Consider the following 22970-nt stretch of genomic DNA (forward strand, 5'->3'; position numbering starts at 1 on the left):
GCACTCCCAGGGCAGCTACAGAACGGGTTAGATACAGAGTAAAGCTCCCTCTACACTGTCCCATCAAACACTCCCAGGGCAGGTACAGCACGGGTTAGATACAGAGTAAAGCTCCGTCTACACTGCCACATCTAACAGTCCCAGGGCAGGTACAGCACGGGTTAGATACAGAGTAAAGCTCCCTCTGCACTGCCCCATCAAACACCCCAGGGCAGGTGCAGCACGGGTTAGGTACAGAGTAATGCTCCCTCTACACTGTCCCATCAAACACCCCCCAGGGCAGGTGCAGCACGGGTTAGATACAGAGTAAATCTCCCTCTACAATGTCCCATCAAACACTCCCAGGGCAGCTACAGCACGGGTTAGATACAGACTAAAGCTCCCTCTACACTGTCCCATCAAACACTCCCAGGGCAGGTACAGCACGTGTTAGATACAGAGTAAAGCTCCGTCTACACTGCCCCATCAAACAAGCCCAGGGCAGGTACAGCACGGGTTAGATACAGAGTAAAGCTCCCTCTACACTGTCCCATCAAACACTCCCAGGGCAGCTACAGCATGGGTTAGATACAGAGTAAAGCTCCCTTTACACTGTCCCATCAAACACTCCCACGGCAGGTACAGCACAGGTCAGATACAGAGTAAAGCTTCCTGTACGCTGTCCCATCAAACACTCCCAGGGCAGCTACAGCATGGGTTAGATACAGAGTAAACCTCCCTCCACAATGTCCCATCAAACACTCCCAGGGCAGGTACAGCACGGTTTAGATGCAGAGTAATGCTCACTCTGCACTGTCCCATCAAACACTCCCAGGGCAGCTGCAGAACGGGTTAGATACAGAGTAAAGCCCCCTCTACACTGTCCCATCAAACACTCCCAGGACAGCTACAGCACGGGTTAGATACAGAGTAAAGGTTCCTGTACACTGTCCCATCAAACATTCCCAGGGCAGGTACAGCACAGGTTAGATACAGAATGAAGCTCCCTCTACACGGTCCCATCAAACACTCCCAGGGCAGGTACAGCACGGGTTAGATACAGAGTAAAGCTCCGTCTACACTGCCCCATCAAACAATCCCAGGGCAGGTACAGCACGGGTTAGATACAGAGTAAAGCTCCCTCTACACTGTCCGATCAAACACTCCCAGGGCAGGTACAGCACGGGTTAGATACAGAGTAAAGCTCCCTCTACACTGTCCCATCAAACACTCCCAGGGCAGGCACAGCACGGGTTAGATACAGAGTAAAGCTCCCTCTACACTGTCCCATCAACCACTCCCAGGGCAGGTACAGCACGGGTTAGACACAGAGTAATGCCCCCTCTACACTGTCCCATCAAACACCCCCCAGGGCAGGTACAGCACGGGTTAGATACAGAGTAAAGCACCCTCTACAGTTACCCATCAAACACTCCCAGGGCAGGTACAGCACGGGTTAGATACAGACTAAAGCTCACTCTACACTGTCCCATGAAACACTCCCAGGGCAGGTACAGCACGGGTTAGGTACAGAGTAAAGCTCCCTCTACACTGTTCCATCAAACACTCCCAGGGCAGCTACAGCACGGGTTAGATACAGAGTAAAGCTCCCTCTACACTGTCCCACCAAACACTCCCAGGACAGCTACAGCACGGGTTAGATACAGAGTAAAGGTTCCTGTACACTGTCCCATTAAACACTCCCAGGGCAGGTACAGCACGGGTTAGATACAGAATGAAGCTCACTCTGCACTGTCCCATCAAACACCCCAGACAAGTACAGCACGGGTTAGATACAGACTAATGCTCACTCTACACTGTCCCATCAAACACCCCAGGGCAGGTTCAGCACGGGTTACATACAGAGTAAAGCTCCCTCTGCACTGTCCCATCAAACACTCCCAGGGCAGGTACACATCGGGTTAGATACAGAGTGAAGCTCACTCTACATTGCCCCAACAAACACTCCCAGGGCAGGTACAGCATGGGTTATATACAGAGTAAAGCTCCCTCTACTCTGTCCCATCAAACACTCCCAGGGCAGCTACAGCACGGGTTAGATACAGAGTAAAGCTCCCTCTACACTGTCCCATCAAACACTCCCAGGGCAGGTACAGCACAGGTCAGATACAGAGTAAAGCTCCCTCTACACTGTCCCATCAAACACTCCCAGGGCAGGTACAGCACGGGTTAGATACAGAGAAAAGCTCCCTCTACACTGTCCCATCAAACACTCCCAGGGCAGGTACAGCACGGGTTAGATACAGAGTAAATCTCCCTGTACACTGCCCCATCAAACAATCCCAGGGCAGGTACAGCACGGGTTAGATACAGAGTAAAGCTCCCTCTACTCTGTCCGATCAAACACTCCCAGGGCAGGTACAGCACGGGTTAGATACAGAGTGAAGCTCCCTCTACAATGTCTCATCAAACACTTCCAGGGCAGGTACAGCACGGGTTATATGCAGAGTAAAGCTCCCTCTACACTGTCCCATCAAACACTCCCAGGGCAGCTACAGCACGGGTTAGATACAGAGTAAAGCTCCCTCTACACTGTCCCATCAAACACTCCCAGGGCAGGCACAGCACAGGTTAGATACAGAGTAAAGCTCCCTCTACACTGCCCCATCAAACACTCCTAAGGCAGGTACAGCACGGGTTAGATACAGAGTAAAGCTCCCTCTACACTGTCCCATCAAACACTCCCACGGCAGGTACAGCACAGGTCAGATACAGAGTAAAGCTCCTTCTACACTGTCCCATCAAAACCCCAGGGCAGGTACAGCATGGGTTAGATACAGACTAAAGCTCCGTCTACACTGTCCCATCAAACACCCGAGGGCAGGTACAGCACGGGTTAGATACAGAGTAAAGCTTCCTCTACACTGCCCCATCAAACAATCCCAGGGCAGGTACAGCACGGGTTAGATACAGAGTAAAGCTCCCTCTACACTGTCCGATCAAACACTCCCAGGGCAGGTACAGCACGGGTTAGATACAGAGTAAAGCTCCCTCTGCACTGTCCCATCAAACACTCCCAGGGCAGGCACAGCACGGGTTAGATACAGCGTAAAGCTCCCTCTACACTGTCCCATCAAACACTCCCAGGGCAGGTACAGCACGGGTTACATACAGAGTAAAGCTCCCTCTACACTGTCCCATCAAACACTCCCAGGGCAGCTACAGCACGGGTTAGATACAGAGTAAAGCTCCCTTTACACTGTCCCATCAAACACTCCCAGGGCAGGTACAGCATGGGTTAGATACAGAGTAAAGCTCCCTCTACACTGTCCCATCAAACACTCCCAGGGCAGGTACAGCACAGGTCAGATACAGAGTAAAGCTCCGTCTACACTGCCCCATCAAACAATCCCAGGGCAGGTACAGCACGGGTTAGATTCAGAGTAATGCTCCCTCTACACTGTCCCAGCAAACACTCCCAGGGAAGGTACAACACGGGTTAGATACAGAGTAAAGCTCCCTCTGCACTGACCCATCAAACACTCCCAGGGCAGTTACAGCACAGGTTAGATACAGAGTAATGCTCACTCTACACTGTCCCAGCAAACACTCCCAGGGAAGGTACAACACGGGTTAGATACAGAGTAAAGCTCCCTCGACACTGTCCCATCAAACACTCCCAGGGCAGGTACAGCACGGGTTATATACAGAGCAAAGCTCCCTCTGCACTGTCCCATCAAACACTCCCAGGGCAGGTACAGCACGGGTTAGATACAGAGTAAATCTCCCTGTACAATGTCCCATCAAACACTCCCAGGGCAGGTACAGCACGGGTTAGATACAGAGTAAATCTCCCTGTACACTGTCCCATCAAACACCCGAGGGCAGGTACAGCACGGGTTTGATACAGAGTAAAGCTCCTTCTACACTGTCCCATCAAACACCCCCAGGGCAGGAACAGCACGGGTTAGATACAGAAAAAAGCTCCCTCTGCACTGACCCATCAAACACTCCCAGGGCAGTTACAGCACAGGTTAGATACAGAGTAATGCTCACTCTACACTGTCCCATGAAACACTCCCAGGGCAGGTACAGCACGGGTTAGGTACAGAGTAAAGCTCCCTCTACACTGTTCCATCAAACACTCCCAGGGCAGCTACAGAACGGGTTAGATACAGAGTAAAGCTCCCTCTACACTGTCCCATCAAACACTCCCAGGGCAGCTACAGCACGGGTTAGATACAGAGTAAAGGTTCCTGTACACTGTCCCATCAAACACTCCCAGGGCAGGTACAGCATGGGTTAGATACAGAGTAAAGCCCCCTCTACACTGTCACATCAAACATTCCCAGGGCAGGTACCGCACGGGTTAGATATAGAGTAAAGCTTCCTGTACACTGTCTGATCAAACACTCCCAGGGCAGGTACAGCACGGGTTAGATACAGAGTAATGCTCCCTCTACACTGTCCTATCAAACACCCCCAGGGCAGGTACAGCACGGGTTAGATACAGAGTAAAGCTCCGTCTACACTGCCCCATCAAACAATCCCAGGGCAGGTACAGCACGGGTTAGATACAGAGTAAAGCTCCCTCTACTCTGTCCCATCAAACACTCCCAGGTCAGGTACAGCACAGGTTAGCTACAGAGTAAAGCTCCGTCTACACTGTCCCATCAAACACTCCCAGGGCAGGTACAGCACGGGTTAGATACAGAGTAAAGCTCCGTCTACACTGTCCCATTAAACACTCCCAGGGCAGGTACAGCACGGGTTAGATACAGAGTGAAGCGCCCTCTGCACTGTCCCATCAAACACTTCCAGGGCAGCTACAGCACGGGTCAGATACAGAGTAAAGCTCCCTCTACACTGTCCCATCAAACACTCCCAGGGCAGGTACAGCATGGGTTAGATACAGAGTAAAGCTCCCTCTACACTGTCCCATCAAACACTCCTAAGGCAGGTACAGCATGGGTTAGATACAGAGTAAAGCTCCCTCTACACTGTCCCATCAATCACTCCCAGGGCAGGTACAGCACGTGTTAGATACAGAGAAAGCTTCCTGTACACTGTCCCATCAAACACTCCCAGGGCAGGTACAGCACGGGTTACGTGCAGAGTAAATCTCCCTCTACACTGTCCCATCAAACACTCCCAGGCCAGATACAGCGCGGGTTAGATACAGAGTAAAGCTCCCTCTGCACTGTCCCATCAAACACTCCCACGGCAGGTACAGCACAGGTCAGATGCAGAGTAAAGCTTCCTGTACGCTGTCCCATCAAACACCCCAGGGCAGGTACAGCATGGGTTAGATACAGAGTAAAGCTCCCTCGACACTGTCCGATCAAACACTCCCAGGGCAGGTACAGCACGGGTTAGATACAGAGTAAAGCTCCCTCTACACTGTCCCATCAAACACTCCAAGGGCAGGCACAGCGCGGGTTAGATACAGAGTAAAGCTCCCTCTGCACTGTCCCATCAAACACCCCCTCGGCAGGTACAGCACGGGTTAGATACAGAAAGAAGCTCCCTCTACACTGACCCATCAAACACTCCCAGGGCAGTTACAGCACAGGTTAGATACAGAGTGAAGCTCACTCTACATTGCCCCAACAAACACTCCCAGGGCAGGTACAGCATCGGTTATATACAGAGTAAAGCTCCCTCTGCACTGTCCCATCAAACACTCCCAGGGCAGGTACAGCATGGGTTAGATACAGAGTAAAGCTCCCTCTACACTGTCCCATCAAACACTCCCAGGGCAGGTACAGCACGGGTTAGATACAGAGTAAAGCTCCCTCTACACTGTCCCATCAAACACTCCCAGGGCAGGTACAGCATGGGTTAGATACAGAGTAAAGCTCCCTCTACACTGTCCCATCAAACACTCCCAGGGCAGGTACAGCATGGGTTAGATACAGAGTAAAGCTCCCTCTACACTGTCCCATCAAACACTCCCAGGGCAGGTACAGCACGGGTTAGATACAGAGTAAATCTCCCTGTACAATGTCCCATCAAACACTCCCAGGGCAGGTGCAGCACGGGTTAGATACAGAGTAAAGCTCCTTCTACACTGTCCCATCAAACACCCCCAGGGCAGGTACAGCATGGGTTAGATACAGAGTAAAGCTCCCTCTACAATGTCCCATCAAACACTCCCAGGGCAGGTACAGCACGGGTTACATACAGAGTAAATCTCCCTCTACACTGTCCCATCAAACACTCCCAGAGCAGGTACAGCACGGGTTAGATACAGAGTGAAGCTCACGCTACAGTGTCCCATCAAACACCCCCAGGGCAGGTACAGCACGGGTTAGATACAGAGTAATGCTCCCTCTACACTGTCCCATCAAACACTCCCAAGGCAGGTACAGCATGGGCTAGATACAGAGTGTCAGCCGTGGCTCATGCAGCAGCACTCTCTCCTCTGAGTCAGAAGGTTGTGGGTTGAAGTCCCACTCCAGAGACTGGAGTCTAATACTCTGTGATGCCCCTCCAGTGCAGTGCTGAGGGAGTAAAGCCCAGTGCAGAGTAAAGTTCACTCTGCACTGCTCCAGTAACAGGCCTGAGCCCCAAACTCAGAAGAGCGCCCTCTGCTGCATTCCACTTGTCTGAGAAGCGGGCGGCGGAAGTCCCGCCCCTCGGGCACCCCGATTGGTTGGAGGACCCGCCGCCACCTCATTCCTTCGAGCTCAGCCCGCTCTCTCCCTATTGGTCGGAGCTCCTGTCAGTCACCGCCGTGGATTTGATCACGTCCCCCAGTCCGGCTCCCTGCAGAAGACAAGGGGCTGCGGCCGCTCAATCGACTCCGCTCGGGTCCGGCTGGGCACTGGGACGGTGCGGTTTCTATTTTCTGTTTATTTATCTCCCCGCCTGCGCTTCTCTCCGCTATAAAAAAAAAACCCTGATAAAACTCACTTTCCGCCGCTGATCCGGACTCTCGCGGTTGCTCGGGCCTTCCCCAGAATGCGAGGCCCTGCGCAGGCGCGGTAGCGGCTGGACTTTGGGAGCGGGGCCCGGCGGCGCATGCGGAGTAGAGGGAGGGGGCGTGGCCTGTTCAGAGGGGGAGGATGATTGACAGGGGCCCAGGGTGAGTGCTGAGCATGCGCGGTGCGGGCCGGGCGCCTGTGGAGGAGAGGAGGGCGGAGCCATGGGGTGCAGGCGGGGTGTCAGCTGCCACTTTAGAGTCACAAAGGGACCGAATGTCTTCAAATCTCTCCCCTCGTCTTCTAATTTCCTGCAAAACCAGTTTATAAAAGTCATCACTGAAAGAACATAGAAGATAGGACCCGGGCCCAGGGCCTGATTGACGGGAGATTTCGACCAATAGGGAGCGAGCGGGGCGGGACTGGAGGAGCAAGCCGGCGGCGGGTCCTCCAGCCAATCGGGGAGCCCGAGGGGCGGGGCTGGAGGAGCGAGCCGGCGGCGGGTCCTCCAACCAGTCCGGGAGCCCGAGGGGCGGGACTTGCGCCGGCTGAGTGGGACAGAGGAGGCTGACGGGAGATTTAATTTAAATGAATTTAATTTGCCGCCTGCTCCAACCGCCCACCCTACAACGTCACGACGTCGCCGGCGTGCACCGACTGACACTGAGCTCTCCACCAATGAGCGAGGGGAGGCGGAGCCTGGAGGACCGACCGAGGTGCTTTGGTCCTCCAACCAATCGCGGCGAAGGAGGAGGCGGGACTTGGGATCGGCCCGCCGCCATTTTGTAAAGGAGCCTGGTCAGGATCTGTGAGCCTGGGAAAGTTTATTTTTAATGTTCCTTTCCCATTTTACAGCTCAAACTAATTTTATTTTACAGAAGATACTTTTTATTAAAGAAAAGAAGTTCGCTTTTAAAGTGAGGAAATAACAAACCCTGTGGAACAAATACTTGTGAGTAAAAATATTTCTTCTTCCTGAATTCATTTTCTTAATATTAATTTTCAGCATTTTTTATTATTAATTTCAAGCACTTTGAGAGAAATATGGGAGTGGTGGGGGTTAAAGGGACAGGCACTCTCTCTTTCTATATGATTTTCATTAAAAGGACCGCGTCCCAGGGATTACTGATTTTAAAGGGACAGCATCTCCCTTTTTATAATAATGTATATGTAAGAGACTGACATTTAAAGTAGGGCAAATCCCCTGCTCCTGTGAGTGTTTGGCGAGAAATCAGGTGCTGTTTGCTCTCGCCCTCTCCCAATTTTCTGCCAAGGGACAGAAAGCAGAGAGTAGTGGTGAACGGTTTCTTTTCAGACTGGAGGGAGGTATACAGTGATGTTCCCCAGGTGTCGGTATTAGGACCAGTGTTCCCTCTAATTTTTTGAGGTTCAGCATAACTTCTCTACTTTTTTACTCTATTTATGAAGCCCAAGATCCCATATGCTTTGTTAACCACTCTCTCAATATGTCCCGCCACCTTCATGGACCTACGCATATTAACTCCCTGGAGCACTGTGTACAGTTCTGGGCACCGCACGTCAGAAAGGATATACCGGCCTTGGAAGGAGTGCAGCACAGCTTGACCAGAATGTTAACCCGGGCTCCAAGGGTTAGATTATTAGGAGAGATTACATAAACTAGGCTTGTGTTCCCTGGAATCTAGAAGGTTAAGGAGTGATTGAGGATTTTAGGATTTTGAAAGGAATTGGTAGAGTAGAGAGAGAGAAACTTTTTCCGGCGGTGGGGGAGTCGAGGACAAGGGGACATCACCTTAAAATCAGAGCCAGGCCATTCAGGAGAGAAGTTGGGAAACACTTCTTCACACAAAGGGTGGTAGAAGTGTGGAACCCTCTCCCACTGAAAGCAGTCGATGCCAGCTCAATTAATCATTTAAAATCCCAGAGCGATAGATTTTTGCCAGACAAGGGATCAAAGGGATATGGAGCCAAGGCAGGTGGGTGGAGTTAAGACACAGATCGGCCATGATCTCATTGAATGGCGGAACAGACTGGAGGGGCTGAATGGCCTCCTCCTGTTCCCATGCTCCTATTTACTCTATCAAAACCCTTCATGTTTTGAGCACCTATATTAAATCTCCGCTGCGCCTTCTCTGCTCCAAGGAGAACAATCCCAGCTTCTCCAGTCTCTCCACGTAACTGAAATCCTCTGTGTATTTGTTGTGGTGCAGCAGGTTATAGCAAACAGCTTTCTTAAGAACATCCGAAATAGGAGCAGGAGTTGGCCATTCAATAAGATCATGGCTGATCTTCTACCTCATCCCCACCTTCCCGCCTGATCCCCATATCCCTTGATTTCCCATGAGTCCAAAAATCTATTGATGTCAGCCTTGATTTTACTCAATGACTGAGCCTCCACAGCCCTCTGGGGCAGAGATTTCCAAAGATTCACCACCCTCTGAGTGAAGAAATGTCTCCTCATCTCAGTCCTAAATGGCCAACCCCTTATTCAGAGACTGTGACCCCTGGTTCTAGACTCTCCAGCCAGGGGAAACAGTCTCCCAGCATCTACCCTGTCAAGCCCTGTAAGAATTTTAGATGTTTCAATGACATCACCTCTCATTCTTCAAAATTGTAGGGAATATAGACCCAGTCTCCTCAATCTCTCCTCATAGGACAATCTCCCTCCATCCCAGGAATCAGTCTGGTGAACCTTTAATAAGAACATAAGAAATAGGAGCAGGAGTAGGCCAATCGGCCCCTCGAGCCTGCTCCGCCATTTAATAAGATCATGGCTGATCTGATCCTAACCGCCAATCTACTATCACAGAACCATCTCCTGAATCTAACAGAATTAGACACATGAAATAGGAGCAGGATCAGGCTACACGGCCCCTGGTTCCGCTCCGCTACCCACAGGGCCATGTCCGATCCGAACCTAGACTCATGTCCAAATTCCTGCCCGCTCCCCGTAACCCTTAATTCCCTTTACTTCTAGGAAACTGTCTATTTCTGTTTTAAATTTATGTAATGATGTAGCTTCTACAGCTTTTTGGGGCAGCATATTCCATGGACCTACCACCCTCTGAGTGAAGTAGTTCCTCCTCATCTCAGTTTTGAAAGAGCAGCCCCTTATTCTAAGACTATGCCCCCTAGTTCTAGTTTCACCCATCATCGGGAACATCCTCCCCGCATCCACCCGATCCAACCCCTTCACAATCTTATATGTTTCAATAAGATCGCCTCTCATTCTTCTGAGCCAATGAGTAGAGTCCCAATCTACTCAACCTCTCCTCATATGTCCATCCCCTCATCCCCGGGATTAACCGAGTGAACCTTCTTTGTACTGACTCGAGAGCAAGTATGTCTTTTCTTAAGTATGGACACCAAAACTGTATGCACTCCCTCTAAGGCAAGTATATCGTTCCTTAGATAAGGTGACCAAAACTGTACCAATACTCCAGGTGTGGTCTCACCAAGTCCCTATATAATTGCAGTAAGATGTCTTCTTTACTCTTATACTCCAATCCTTTTGTAATAAAGACTAACGTACCATTTGCTTTCCTAATTGCTTGCTGCACCTGCCTGTTAACTTTCAGTGCCTCGTGTACAAGGACACCCAGGTCCCTCTGAACACCAACATTTCCCAATCTCTCACCATTTAAAAAATACTCTGCTTTTCTATTTTTCCTACCAAAGAGGGTTGGAGTATAAAAGCAGGGAAATCCGGCTACAACTGTACAGGGTCTTGGTGAGACCACACCTGGAGTACTGCGTACAGTTTTGGTCTCCTTATTTAAGGAAGGATATACTTGCATTGGAGGCAGTTTAGAGACGATTCACTAGATTAATTCCAGAGATGAGGGGATTGACTTATGAGGAAAGGTTGAGCAGGCTGGGCCTATACATTGGAATTTAGAAGAATGAGAGGTGATCTTATTGAAACATATAAGATACTGAGGGGGCTCGACAAGGTAGATGCAGAGAGGATGTTTCCCCTCGTGGGGAAATCTAGAACTCAGGGGCATAGTTTCAGAATAAAGGGTCGCCCTTTTAGAACTGAGATGAGGAGGAATTTCTTCTTTCAGAGGGTCGTAAATCTGTGGAATTCTCTGCCCCAGAGAGCTGTGGAGGCTGGGTCATTAAATACATTTAAGGTGGAGATAGACAGATTTTGGCAAGATAAGGGAGTGAAGGGTTATGGGGAGCGGGCGGGGAAGTGGCTTTGAGCCCAAAATCAGCCATGATCTTATTGAATGGCGGAGCAGGCTCGAGGGGCCAAGTGGCCTATTCCTGCTCCTATTTCTTATGTTCAAAGCGGATAACTTCACACTTCTCCACATTATATTCCATCTGCCAGGTTCTTGCCCATTCACTTAACCTGTCGATATCCCTTTGCAGCCTCTTTGTGTCCTCCTCACAACTTATTTTCCCACCTAGCTTCGTATCGTCAGCAAACTTGGACACATTGCACTCGGTCCCCTCATCTAAGTCATTGATGGAGATTGTGAATAGCCGAGGCCCCAGCACTGATCCTTGCGGGACCCCACTAGTTACAGCCTGCCAGCCCGAAAATGAGCCGTTTATTCCTACTCTCTGTTTTCTGACCGTTAACCAATCCTCAATCCATGCTAATATTACCCCCAACCCCATGAGCCCGAATTTAGTGTGACAGCACCCTGGGAGGAAAGGGCACCTGCTCCTGATCGCCACCCACTTAACTTGACAAGGTCGGACTGTCTACACCACAACTCCAGATATCCACAGCCATGCCTCAGCTGTCCAGAGCCTTGCTCAGGCCCCATCTGGAGGACTGCCTTCAGTTTCAGGCACCGCACCTCAGAAAGGGACACACTGGCCTCGGAGGGGGTGCAGGGTAGATTCACCAGGAGGACACCGGGGCTGAGAAGGTCTCGTTATGGGGACGGAACCATCGAATGAAACAGCACAGAAGGAGGCCATTTGGCCCACCGTGCCTGTGCTGGCTCTTTGGTCGAGCACTCCAATTAGTCCCACTCCCCCCTGCTCTTTCCCCCTCGCCCTGTAAATGTTTCCCCTTCAAGTATTTACCCACTTTTTTGAAAGTTACTGTTGAATCTGCTTCCACCGCCCTTCCAGGCAGCGCATTCCAGATCATAACTGGCTGTGTTTAAAATCTGTTTCCTCATGTCGCCTCTGGTTCTTTTGCCTGAAATCTGTGTCCTCTGGTTACCGACCCTCCTGCCACTGGAAACAGTTTCTCCTTATTTACTCTATCCAAACCCTTCATGGTTTTGAACCCCTCTATCAGATCTCCCCTTAACCTTAGCCGGGCAGGTGGAAGGGGTATCAGTGGGAGAGCATTGTGGGGGTAGTGATCATAATTCAGTTAGATTTAGGGTAGTTCTGGAAAAGGACACAGATAGACCAGGAATAAAAGCTCTCAATTGGGGAAAAGCCAATTTCACTAAGCTGAGATGTGATTTAGCCAAAGTGGACTGGAAGCAGCTACTTGAAGGTAAATCCGTGTCAGAGCAGTGGGAGGAGCTAGTGAGGGCTCAGCGAAAGGATGTTCCCTTAAAGAAAAAGGGTGGGACCAACAAGTCTAGAGCCCCCTAGATGTCAAGGGGCACACAGGGTAGGATAAAGAACAAAAGGGAGGCTTCTGACAGTCCCTGAGGGCTCAATCCCCCAGAATCCCCAGAGGAGTAGAGAAAGGGCAGGGGGGAAATTAAAAAGGAAGTTAGGAAAGCAAAGAGAGAGCATGAAAAAATATCGGCAGGTAAGATCAAGGAAAACCCAAAGATGTTTTATAAATACATTCAGAGCAAGAGGATAACTAAAGAAAGAGTAGGGCCGATTAGAGACCATGAAGGTAATCTATGTGTGGAGGCGGAAGACATGGGTATGGTCCGAAATGAACACTTTGCGTCTGTTTTCACAAAAGAGAGGGACGATGCAGACATCGCAATCAGGGAGGAGGAGTGTGAAATATTAGGTGAAGTAATCATAGAGAGGAAATAGTAAGGGATTTAGCATCTTTGAAAGTGGATAAATCCCCAGGTCCGGATGAAATGTATCCCAGGCTGTTAAGCGAAGCAAGAGAGGAAATAGCAGAGGCTCTGACCATCATTTTCCAATCCTCTCTGGCTACAAGAGGATTTGAGTACAGGAGCAAGGATGTCTTACTACAGTTATACAGGGCCTTGGTGAGACCACACCTGGAGTACTGTGCACAGTTTTGGTCTCCTTATCTAAGGAAGGATATACTTGCCTTGGAGGCGGTGCAACGAAGGTTCACTAGATTGATTCCTGGGATGAGAGGGCTGTCCTATGATGAGAGATTGTGTAGAACGGGCCGATACTCTCTGGAGTTTAGAAGAATGAGAGGTGATCTCATTGAAATATACAAGATTCTGAAGTAGATGCTGAGAGGTTGTTTCCCCTGGCTGGAGTGTCTAGAACTAGGGGGCATAGTCTCAGGGTATGGGGGGTCAGCCATTTAGGACTGAGATGAGGAGGAATTTCTTCACTCAGAGGGTTGTGAATCTTTTGAATTCTCTGCCCCAGAGGGCTGTGAATGCTGAGTCATTGAGTATATTCAAGGCTGAGATCGATAGATTGTTGGACTCTAGGGGAATCAAGGGATATGGAGATCGGGCGGGAAAGTGGAGTTGAGGTCGATGATCAGCCATGATCTTATTGAATGGCGAAGCAGGCTCGAGGGGCCGTATGGCCCACTCCTGCTCTTATTTCTTAAGTTACCTCTACACTTGACTATTTCAACACACTCCTGGCTGGCCTCCCACGTTCTACCCTACGTAAACTTGAGGTCATCCAAAACTCTGCTGCCCGTGTCCTAACTGGCACCAAGTCCCGTTCGCCCATCACCCCTGTGCTCGCTGCCCGTGTCCTAACTGGCACCAAGTCCCGTTCACCCATCACACCTGTGCTCGCTGACCTACATTGGCTCCCAGTTAAGCAACGCCTCGATTTCAAAATTCTCATCCTTGTGTTCAAATCCCCCCCCCTGCCATGGCTTCACCCCTCCCTATCTCTGTAATCTCCTCCAGCCCCACAACCATCCGAGATATCTGTGCTCTTCCAATTCTGGCCTCTTGTGCATCCCTGATTTTAATCACTCCACCATTGGTGGCCGTGCCTTCTGTTGCCTCGGTCTTAAGCTCTGGATTTCCCTCCCTAAACCTCTCCGCCTCTCTTTCCTGCTTAAAGACGCTCCTTCAAGCCGATTTCTCTGACCAAGCTTTTGGTGATTTGCCGAATATCTCCTGATATGTCTCGGGGTCAGATTGTGTTTGCTAACACTCCTGTGAAGGGCCTTGTCTCGGGGTCAGATTGTGTTTACTAACACTCCTGTGAAGGGCCTTGTCTCGGGGTCAGATTGTGTTTGCTAACACTCCTGTGAAGGGCCTTGTCTCGGGGTCAGATTGTGTTTACTAACACTCCTGTGAAGCGCCTTGGAACATTTGACTCAGTTACAGGCGCAAGATAAATTGTGATTTTTAGTTTTATTAACTGTCATTCAAGTTTCACCCCCTCGATTGTAAAGGGCAGGTAGGCACTGGGATACAGTTCCACAGTCACTGGTTGCAGTGATTGTTGGCCGCCTATTCAACCTTGGGGGGCATCACAGACAAAATCAAGCCCCCTTTGCAGACTCAGCCTTTGCTGCTGAGGGGTGACTGGACAGTGATCGGTAGCAGGAGCCCAGGGCACTGAGGCTAACTACAGTCTCCCCAACTGCATCCCAGGCCGGGATCAGCTGAGCACCCCTACAGTGTGCAGCTGGAATGTGCAACCTATCCTGGGGAGCGGGGGAAAGGGAGGTCAAGGGTCAGCACAGACCGTCAGTCAACCAAGTGGTGTTGACGTCACGAGGTCCCAGCACGCGTGTCACCCGCCCACTGCTCCCGCAATCTCGTTCCCTATTGGTCGGCGGACACGTCAATCCTGCCCGCGGTCACGTGCCCCTGAGGCGCTCTCCGGCTCCGCCCGAGTGAAGTCGCTCCATTCGGTGCCTGAGGAGCCCTCGGACTGTTGATCCTTTCATAGAAACGTCGAAAAATACGAGCAGGAGTCGGCCATTCGGCCCTTCGAGCCTGCTCCGCCATTCAATAAGATCATGGCTGATCCTCTGTCTCAATACCATATTCCTGCTCTCTCCCCATACCCCTTGATGCCTTTTGTGTCTAGAAACTTATCTATCTCCTTCTTAAATATATTCAGTGACTTGGCCTCCACGGCCTTCTGTGGTAGAGAATTCCACAGGTTCCCCACCCTCTTGAGTGAAGAAATTTCTCCTCATCTCAGTCCTAAATGTCCTACCCCGTATCCTGAGACTGTGAACCCTCAGCCAGGGGAAACATCCTCCCTGCATCCAGTCTGTCTAGCCCTGTCAGAATTTCATACGTTTCAATGAGATCCCCTCTCATTCTTCTAAACTCTAGTGAATACAAGCCTAGTAGCCCCAATCTCTCCTCATACGACAGTCCTGCCATCCCAGGAATCAGTCTGGTGAACCTTCGCTGCACTCCCTCTATGGCAAGTATATCCTTTCTTAGGTAAGGAGACCAAAACTGCACACAGTACTCTAGGTGTGGTCTCACCAAGACCCTGTATAACAGTAGTAAGACATCCTTGCTCCTGTACTCAAATCCTCTTGCAATGAAGGCCAACATACCATTTGCCTTCCTAACTGCTTGCTGCACCTGCATGTTTGCTTTCAGTGACTGGTGTACAAGGACACCCAGGTCCCTTTGTACATCAACATTTCCCAATCTATCACCATTTAAATAATACTCTGCCTTTTTGTTTTTCCTACTAAAGTGGATAACTTCACATTTATCCATGTTATACTGCATCTGCCATGTATTTGCCCGCTCACTCAACTTGTCTAAATCGCCTTGAAGCCTCTTTGCATCCTCCTCACATCTCACAATCCCACCTAGTTTCGTGTCATCAGCAAACTTGGAAATATTACATTTGGTTCCCTCATCCAAATCATTGATATATATTGTGAATAGCTGGGGCCCAAGCACTGATCCCTGCGGTACCCCACTAGTCACCGCCTGCCACCCTGAAAAAGACCCATTTATTCCTACTCTCTGTTTCCTGTCTGTCAACCAATTTTCAATCCATGCCAGTATATTACACCCAATCCCATTGCCTTAATTTTGCACACTAACCTCTTATGTGGGACTTTATCAAAGGCCTTCTGAAAATCCAAATACACCACATCCAGTTCTCCCTTATCTATTCTACCAGTTACATCCTCAAAAGGCTCCAGTAGGTTTGTCAAACACTATTTCCCTTTCATAAATCTGTGTTGACTTTGTCTAATCCGGTTTATATTTTCTAAGTGTCCTGTTATCACATCCTTTATAATAAACTCTAGCATTTTCCTTACTACTGATGGTAGGCTAACCAACTTGTGCAGCAGCTGGGGCCTGAAAATCAGCTTCACTGCCCCTGGGCTGGGAAAGGGGAACATAAGGCAACATTCTCCCTCTTACCCCTTTCTACACTCCTTTTACAGGGTTTTAGAAGTGGAGCATTTACAGACAGGAAGCTCAAACCAAACATCACGTCACGATCTGACACAGTCGCTCGATTCTCAGGACCTGATTCAGTCGCTCCTCCAATCTGCTGGCACACCAGAGAGTTCACAACGATGAGAGACCTTTTAAATGTTCTGAGTGTGGGAAGAGCTTCAAAATCTACAAGTACCTGAAGCGACACCAGTGGCTACACACTGAGGAGAGCCTGTACACCGGCCCCGTGTGTGGGAAGGGATTCACTCAGTCATCCGCTCCGATGGCACACCAGCAAGATCACACTAGGGAGAGACCTTTAACCCGCTCCATGTGTGGGCAGGGATTAATTGCACCCTCCGTGCTGCTGAGACACCAGCTTGTCCACACCGATGAGAGACCGTTGACCTGCTCCGTGTTTTTGAAGCGATTCTCTCATTCTGCCACCCTCCTGAGACACCAGCTTGTTCATAGTGATGAGAGGTCGATTAAATGTTCTGACTGTGGGAAGAGATTTAAAAGGACCCAGGATCTGAAGAGACACCAGCTGGAGAGGGCAAGAGAGATTCTGTTCACCTGCTCAGTGTGTGGGAAGAGATTCACTCAGTCCTTGAATCTGCTGGCACACCAGCGAGTTCACACTGGGGAGATGCTGGTGAAACATTCTGACTGTGGGGAAAACATTAAAATGTCCCAGGAGCTGAAGGGCCACCAGCTGGAGGGAGCAGGAAAGAGGCCATTCACCTGCTCTGTGTGTGGGAAGGGATTCACTCAGACGTTCCACCTACTGAGACATCAGCGAGCTCACACTGGGGAGAGACCGTTCACCTGCTCCGTGTGTGGGAAGGGATTCACTCAGCCATGTCACCTACTGACACACCAGCAAGTTCACACTGATGAGAGACCATTTAAATGTTCTGACTGTGGGAAGAGCTTTAAAAGCTTTGGGGATCTGAAGGGACACCAGCGAGTTCACACTGATGAGAGACCGTTCACCTGCTCCGTGTGTGGGAAGGGATTCCCTTATTCATTCAGCCTGCTGAGACATCAGCAAGTTCACACTGATGAGAGACTATTTAAATGTTCCGACTGTGGGAAGAGCTTTAAAATCTTTGGGGATCTGAAGCGACACCAGCGAGTTCACACTGATGAGAGACCGTTTACATGTTCTGTCTGTGGGATGAGCTTTAAAACCTCCGGTAATCTGAATGGACACCAGCGAGTTCACACTGAGGAGAGGCCGTTCACCTGCTCTGTGTGTGGGAAGGGATTCACTCGGTCCTCAAGTCTGCTGACACACCAGCGAGTTCACTCCGGTCAGAGACCATTTACATGTTCTGTCTGTGGGATGAGCTTTAGAAGCTCTGGTACTCTGAATGGACACCAGCAAGTTCACACTGAGGAGAGGCCATTTACCTGCTCTGTGTGTGGGAAGGGATTCACTCGGTCATCAAGCCTGGTGAGACACCAGCAAGCTCACACTGTTCTGTAGCACAGGGCCCTGTAGAAAGCTGGGGTGACATGAACCTGGAATGGATGAATGTTTTATAAATTCTTGGACTGCTGTTTAATCTTTAAGACTGTTGTGCTGATGTTTCCCTTTGTTTGACTGTTCATGGTGTTACATAGAATGTACAGCACAGAAACAGGCCATTCAGACCAACTGGTCCATGCCAGTGTTTATGCCCCACACCCACCCTACTTCAATTAACCCGATCAACATCTCCTCCCATTACTTTCTCCCTTGTGTGGCTTCCCCATAAATGCATCTATGTTGTTCACTTCAACTACTCATTGTGGTAGCGAGTTCCCCATTCTCACCATTCTCTGGATAAAAAAGTTTCTCCTGAATTCCCTCCTCGATTTATTAGTGACTTTTATATTTATAGCCCCATAAATATGATGAGATTCTGTTAAGCTGACCAGTATGTTGTACATTGTCTTTTTCTGATGAATGAAACATTACTGAGCCCCTGTACCCGTGTTATGGGATGAAGTGCCAGACAAGTGAAGGCACAACGTCTGGGTGTGAATCTGAATAACCTCACGGACCATGTAGGTGTGATAACCAGACGGGCTTGTGGTTATAGTCTGGTCACAGATGGACGAAATTCCCTGAATTAGCGGGAGTTCAGGAGGCGGTTAACAGACGGGTCCAAACAATCCCATGTCCTGAGCGGTAACCAAGCTTGTGTATAAGAACAGGCCACTTAAGCCGTTGTCAGTTGGAACAGACTCGAGAAGGTTGCGCGCGAATCCACTGTACATCTATTCTCCAGATTGAGGGAATTATCACCCGATCTGTGTTATGCAGCGCTCTTAATAAAGTCTGGAGAGACAATTTGTGTCCTTGTGAGCTTCATTATCTGGTATTCGAAACCCCAGGACTCCCGATCATTGGAGTCAATCTCAGTGTGTGGAAAGGGATTCCCTGGTGTATCCCACCCACTGACACACCAGAGTGTCCACAGTGTGACTGCGGTGGGTCGATTCCACTGTTTCCGATGCCTTTAAACACACCCAGGACTGAACCATATTAATTCAGGCAACTAAGGCTTATTAATGTTAAGAGCCCCCAATAACTGGGCTGGATGTAAAGATTATTCCCTGTTCTCTCAGTACTAGTGAGCAGAGAAGCTGATGTTATAGAATCATAGAGCACAGTAGGATGCCTTTCGGCCCATCGTGCTGGTGCCGGCTCTCTGAAAGAGCGATGCGATTAGTCCCACTGCCCTGCTCTTTCCCCACAGCCCTGCAAATTTCTGCTTTTAGTATATATCCAATTCCCTTTTGAAAGTTACTATTGAATCTGCTTCCACCTCCCATTCAGGCAGTGCATTCCAGATCATCACAATTCGCTGTGTAAAAAAAGTCTCCTCATTTCCTCTCTAGATTCTTTTGCCAATGATCTGAAATCTGTGTCCTCTCGTTACCGACCCTCCTGCCAGTGACAACAGCTTCTCCTTGTTTGCTCGATCAAAGCCCCTCATAATTTTGAGCACCTCGATCACAGCTCCACTTAACCATCTCAGCTCCAAGTTATATTGCCATTGTTTTGTGAATTGTTGCTGTGATCGAGGTGCTGGATGTCCGTGCCTGGGGAATGGGACATTCTATCCTCGTGAGCACCGAGTGTCAGCATCCAGCAATCTCTGGTCAGGGACTGTCTTTTTAAATTGCCTCACCTCAGCTTTTTGACTCCCTGATTTCATTATTAAACATTTCAGCGTTTTTGCAGAGTGACCAAGGCTGAACAGATAAATGTGAGGTATTACATTTTTGTAGGAAGAATGGGGAGGTCACTTATCACTTGGAGGGTGCGAGTCTAGGTGGGGTAGAGGAACAAAGGGATCTCGGAGTACAAATACACAAATTACTAAAAGTTGTGACACAGGTTAGCAAGGCCATAAAAAAAGCAAACCAAGCACTAGGGTTTATTTCTCGAGGGACAGAATTGAAAAGTAGTGAAGTTATGCTAAACCTGTATCGAACCTTGGTTAGACCACACTTAGAGTACTGCGTACAGTTCTGGTCGCCATATTATAAAAAGGATATAGAGGCACTGGAGAGGGTGCAGAGAAGATTTACAAGGATGATACCAGAAATGCGAGGGTATACATATCAGGAAAGGATGAACAGGCTGGGTCTCTTTTCTCTTGAAAAAAGGCTGAGGGGTGACCTAATAGAGGTCTTTAAAATTATGAAACATTTTGATAGAGTGGATACAGAGAGAATGTTTCCACTTGTGGGGAAGAGCATAACTAGAGGCCTCAATATAAGATAGTCACCAAGAAATCCCATAGGGAATTCAGAAGAAACTTCTTTACCCAGAAAGTGATGAGAATGTGGAACTCGCTGCCACAGGGAGTGGTTGAAGCGAATAGTATCGATGCATTTAAGGGGAGGCTAGACAAGCATATGAGGGAGAAGGGAATCGAGGGTTATGCTGATAGATTTAGATGAGGAAAGACGGGAGGAGGCTCGAGTGGAGCATAAACACCGGCATGGACTGGTTGGGCTGAATGGCCTGTTTCTGTGCCGTATATCCGATGTAATCCTATGTCAAGTATCCCAGCTGGCTTAGCTCCAGGCACTTTAGCTCAGTGGGCAGCACTCTCACCTCTGAGTCAGAAGGTCGTGGGTTCAAGTCCCAGTCCAGAGACTTGAGCATAAAAATCTAGGCTGACACTCCAGTACTGAGAGAGTGCTGCGCTGTCAGAGGTGCCGTCTTTCGGATGAGATGTTAAACTGAGGCCCCAGTCTGCTCTTTCAGGTGGATGTAAAAGATCCCATGGCACTACATTGAAGAAGAACAGGGGAGTTCTCCCCGGTGTCCTGGGGCCAATATTTATCCCTCAATCAACATCACTGAAATAGATTATCTGGTCATTGTCACATTGCTGTTTGTGGGAGCTTGCTGTGCGCCAATTGGCAGCCGCGTTTCCTCCATTACAACAGTGACTACACTTCAGAAGTTCTTCATTGGCTGTAAAGTGCTCTGGGACATCCTGAGGTTGTGAAAGGTGCTATATAAATGCAAGTCTTTCTTTCTCAGCAAGAGGGCGAGTGTCAGTGGTTGGAGGGAGGAGCTCAGTGTTGTCACTGGGTGGACACAGACAGGTTGAAGCTAAAAGACAGAGAATGCTGAAGTTTGGAATGATAACACCCAAAGTCAGGAGATGAGCCCTTTGCCTCGATAAGGGAGGTGGTTGCTAAGAGACCCACAGACCTAATAACACTGCAAACTGCTCAGGCAGCAGACTTGTTGCAACATGTGAGGTCACGAGTGAGTTGGTGCCCAGACAACAGAGCCTTGGGCATTCCTGAGAGAGACAAACTGGTTCTGGAACCGGGAGAACAGGTTGAGGGAGTCACCCTACTTGGGACGGCTCTTCTGAGGTGTTAACACAGAGTCAGCTTGGGAATGGGATGATCAATGAATCATAGAATCATAGAAATTTACAGCACAGAAGGAGGCCATTCGGCCCATCTTGTCCGTGCCGGCCGACAAAGAACTATCCACCCTAATCCCACTTTCCAGCACTTGGTCCACAGCCTTGTAGGTTACGGCACTTCAAGTACATATCTGTTAGTGTGAAAATTATATAGCTTAAAGCAGCAACATAAAGAATTAAAGAACGTATTGTAAGAAGTGAACTTGTAAATCAGAAACAAGACAAAACAAACTGAGCTTAAGACGAGGCGGCTCAGCTCGGGACACAACCTGTAATTCCCCCTTAGGCTTTATAACATTCGCTGCCCTCATTTTGTGTTAAATTCACAAAGCTTCCATCTTTGTCCCATGAGGATTCCCCATAGTATGTCTAAGTGCTGTTGTGGTGGGCAAGGGGCAGGAATTAACTGTTTGTGTCTGTTCCCATTAAAACCATTGTGCTTGACATTAATGGAATTGAGGAATAGTCGACATTTTTAAGTAGTTTCTTGCCAGATTGAGAGTAGGCAAGATAATTGATAGAAGGCCTCCAATCAAATTACATCAGTGCCCTTCAGCCAGTCAGATTAATGTGTTCAAATGAGGCAAAATAAAATGAACAGTTATTGAATGTGGGAACACTAAATATTTCACATTTATTCAGTGGTGCAGCCTTCTGCAAACTATTTGCTGGAAGCCCTTTGGATGTATTAATGTAATTCTACTATTCTATAATGCAAAGTCGATGAATCAAAATTGTGTGTATTGATGAGTTACAGTAATTGGTAGCTGCAAAACTACCCATTTTGTAATTAACCATTAAAAAGTGCCCAAAGTTCTGGAAGGTTCCATATCATTTTATGTTGCCAAACTAGTATCCTGTGAGGACCGGGGAGTTGTTGCTGGGGGAGCGAGATTGGTTGAAGACACCTGTGTGTAATATTTTGCGAGAATGTATAAAAGAAGTTTCAATACCTTGTTGCTAAGGGAACGTGATTGGGTGAGGACAAGAGAATTGTTGCTGGGGGAGAATGTTGTCAATTTCTGTCCTGGACTCTCAGTGATGGCTTTTGTAAACTCCTTTCACAGGCTGTGAGAAGGGCAGGATTGACGGACGGGGAAACTCAAACCAAACTTCACATCAAGAGCTCAGAGAGTCACTCCATTCATCAGGACCTGAAATTCATCGGCCTTTTGAGTGTGGAAGGAGAAATGTTTGGGCGGTAAGTAGCACGGAGTCCAGTTCTACGGAGTACGGCTTCTACAGAGTACTTAACTCGGGAATTGGGTGAGTGAGGGAATTCGATGAGGTGGGGGTAAGAGGTGCTGCTTGATACATTAAAAAATATAGAAACAACTGGGGTTTAATTAGGACTGTGGGCTAAGTTACAGTAAAGATCTAAAGCATATAACTAAATTTAGTAAATTAAACAAGGTTATTAACTAGATTAAAAACTATTAATAGACAACTGGGTATTTCAAAACTTGAAAACCTAATTAGTTAAATACAATACAATGGAGATGGCGGGGCAGGTGATGTGTTGCAGCTGTAGCAGGTGGGAGCTGGTGGACCCCAGTGTGATCCACAGCAACCACATAGAGTCATAGAGGCACAGAAGGAGGCCATTTGGCCCATCGAGTCCGTGCCGGCTCTCTGTAGAGCAATCCAGTCAGTCCCATTCCCCC

The 22970-nt window shown here is 48.9% G+C and overlaps 1 protein-coding gene across 1 annotated transcript; it reads left to right on the plus strand.

Annotated features, from left to right (window-relative positions):
• The first annotated feature begins 7404 nt into the window (after positions 1-7404).
• On the plus strand, positions 7405-18730 carry LOC147094410 (uncharacterized). Its single transcript, XM_085973923.1, has 2 exons — positions 7405-7815; positions 16373-18730. The coding sequence occupies exon 2, from the start codon at positions 16635-16637 to the stop codon at positions 17841-17843; it is 1209 nt and encodes a 402-aa protein (XP_085830049.1). The 5' UTR covers positions 7405-7815; positions 16373-16634; the 3' UTR covers positions 17844-18730.
• The last annotated feature ends 4240 nt before the right edge of the window (positions 18731-22970 follow it).

Source organism: Somniosus microcephalus, unplaced genomic scaffold (assembly GCF_052327205.1).
Source record: "Somniosus microcephalus isolate GS21.2 unplaced genomic scaffold, FLI_Smic_1.0 unresolved_chr1, whole genome shotgun sequence".
In the NCBI taxonomy this organism is placed as follows: Eukaryota; Metazoa; Chordata; class Chondrichthyes; order Squaliformes; family Somniosidae; genus Somniosus; species Somniosus microcephalus.

Coding starts and splice junctions, on each gene's coding strand:
- LOC147094410 (XM_085973923.1), top strand. CDS start 16,635: ATGGCACACCAGCAAGATCACACTAGGGAGAGACCTTTAACCCGCTCC.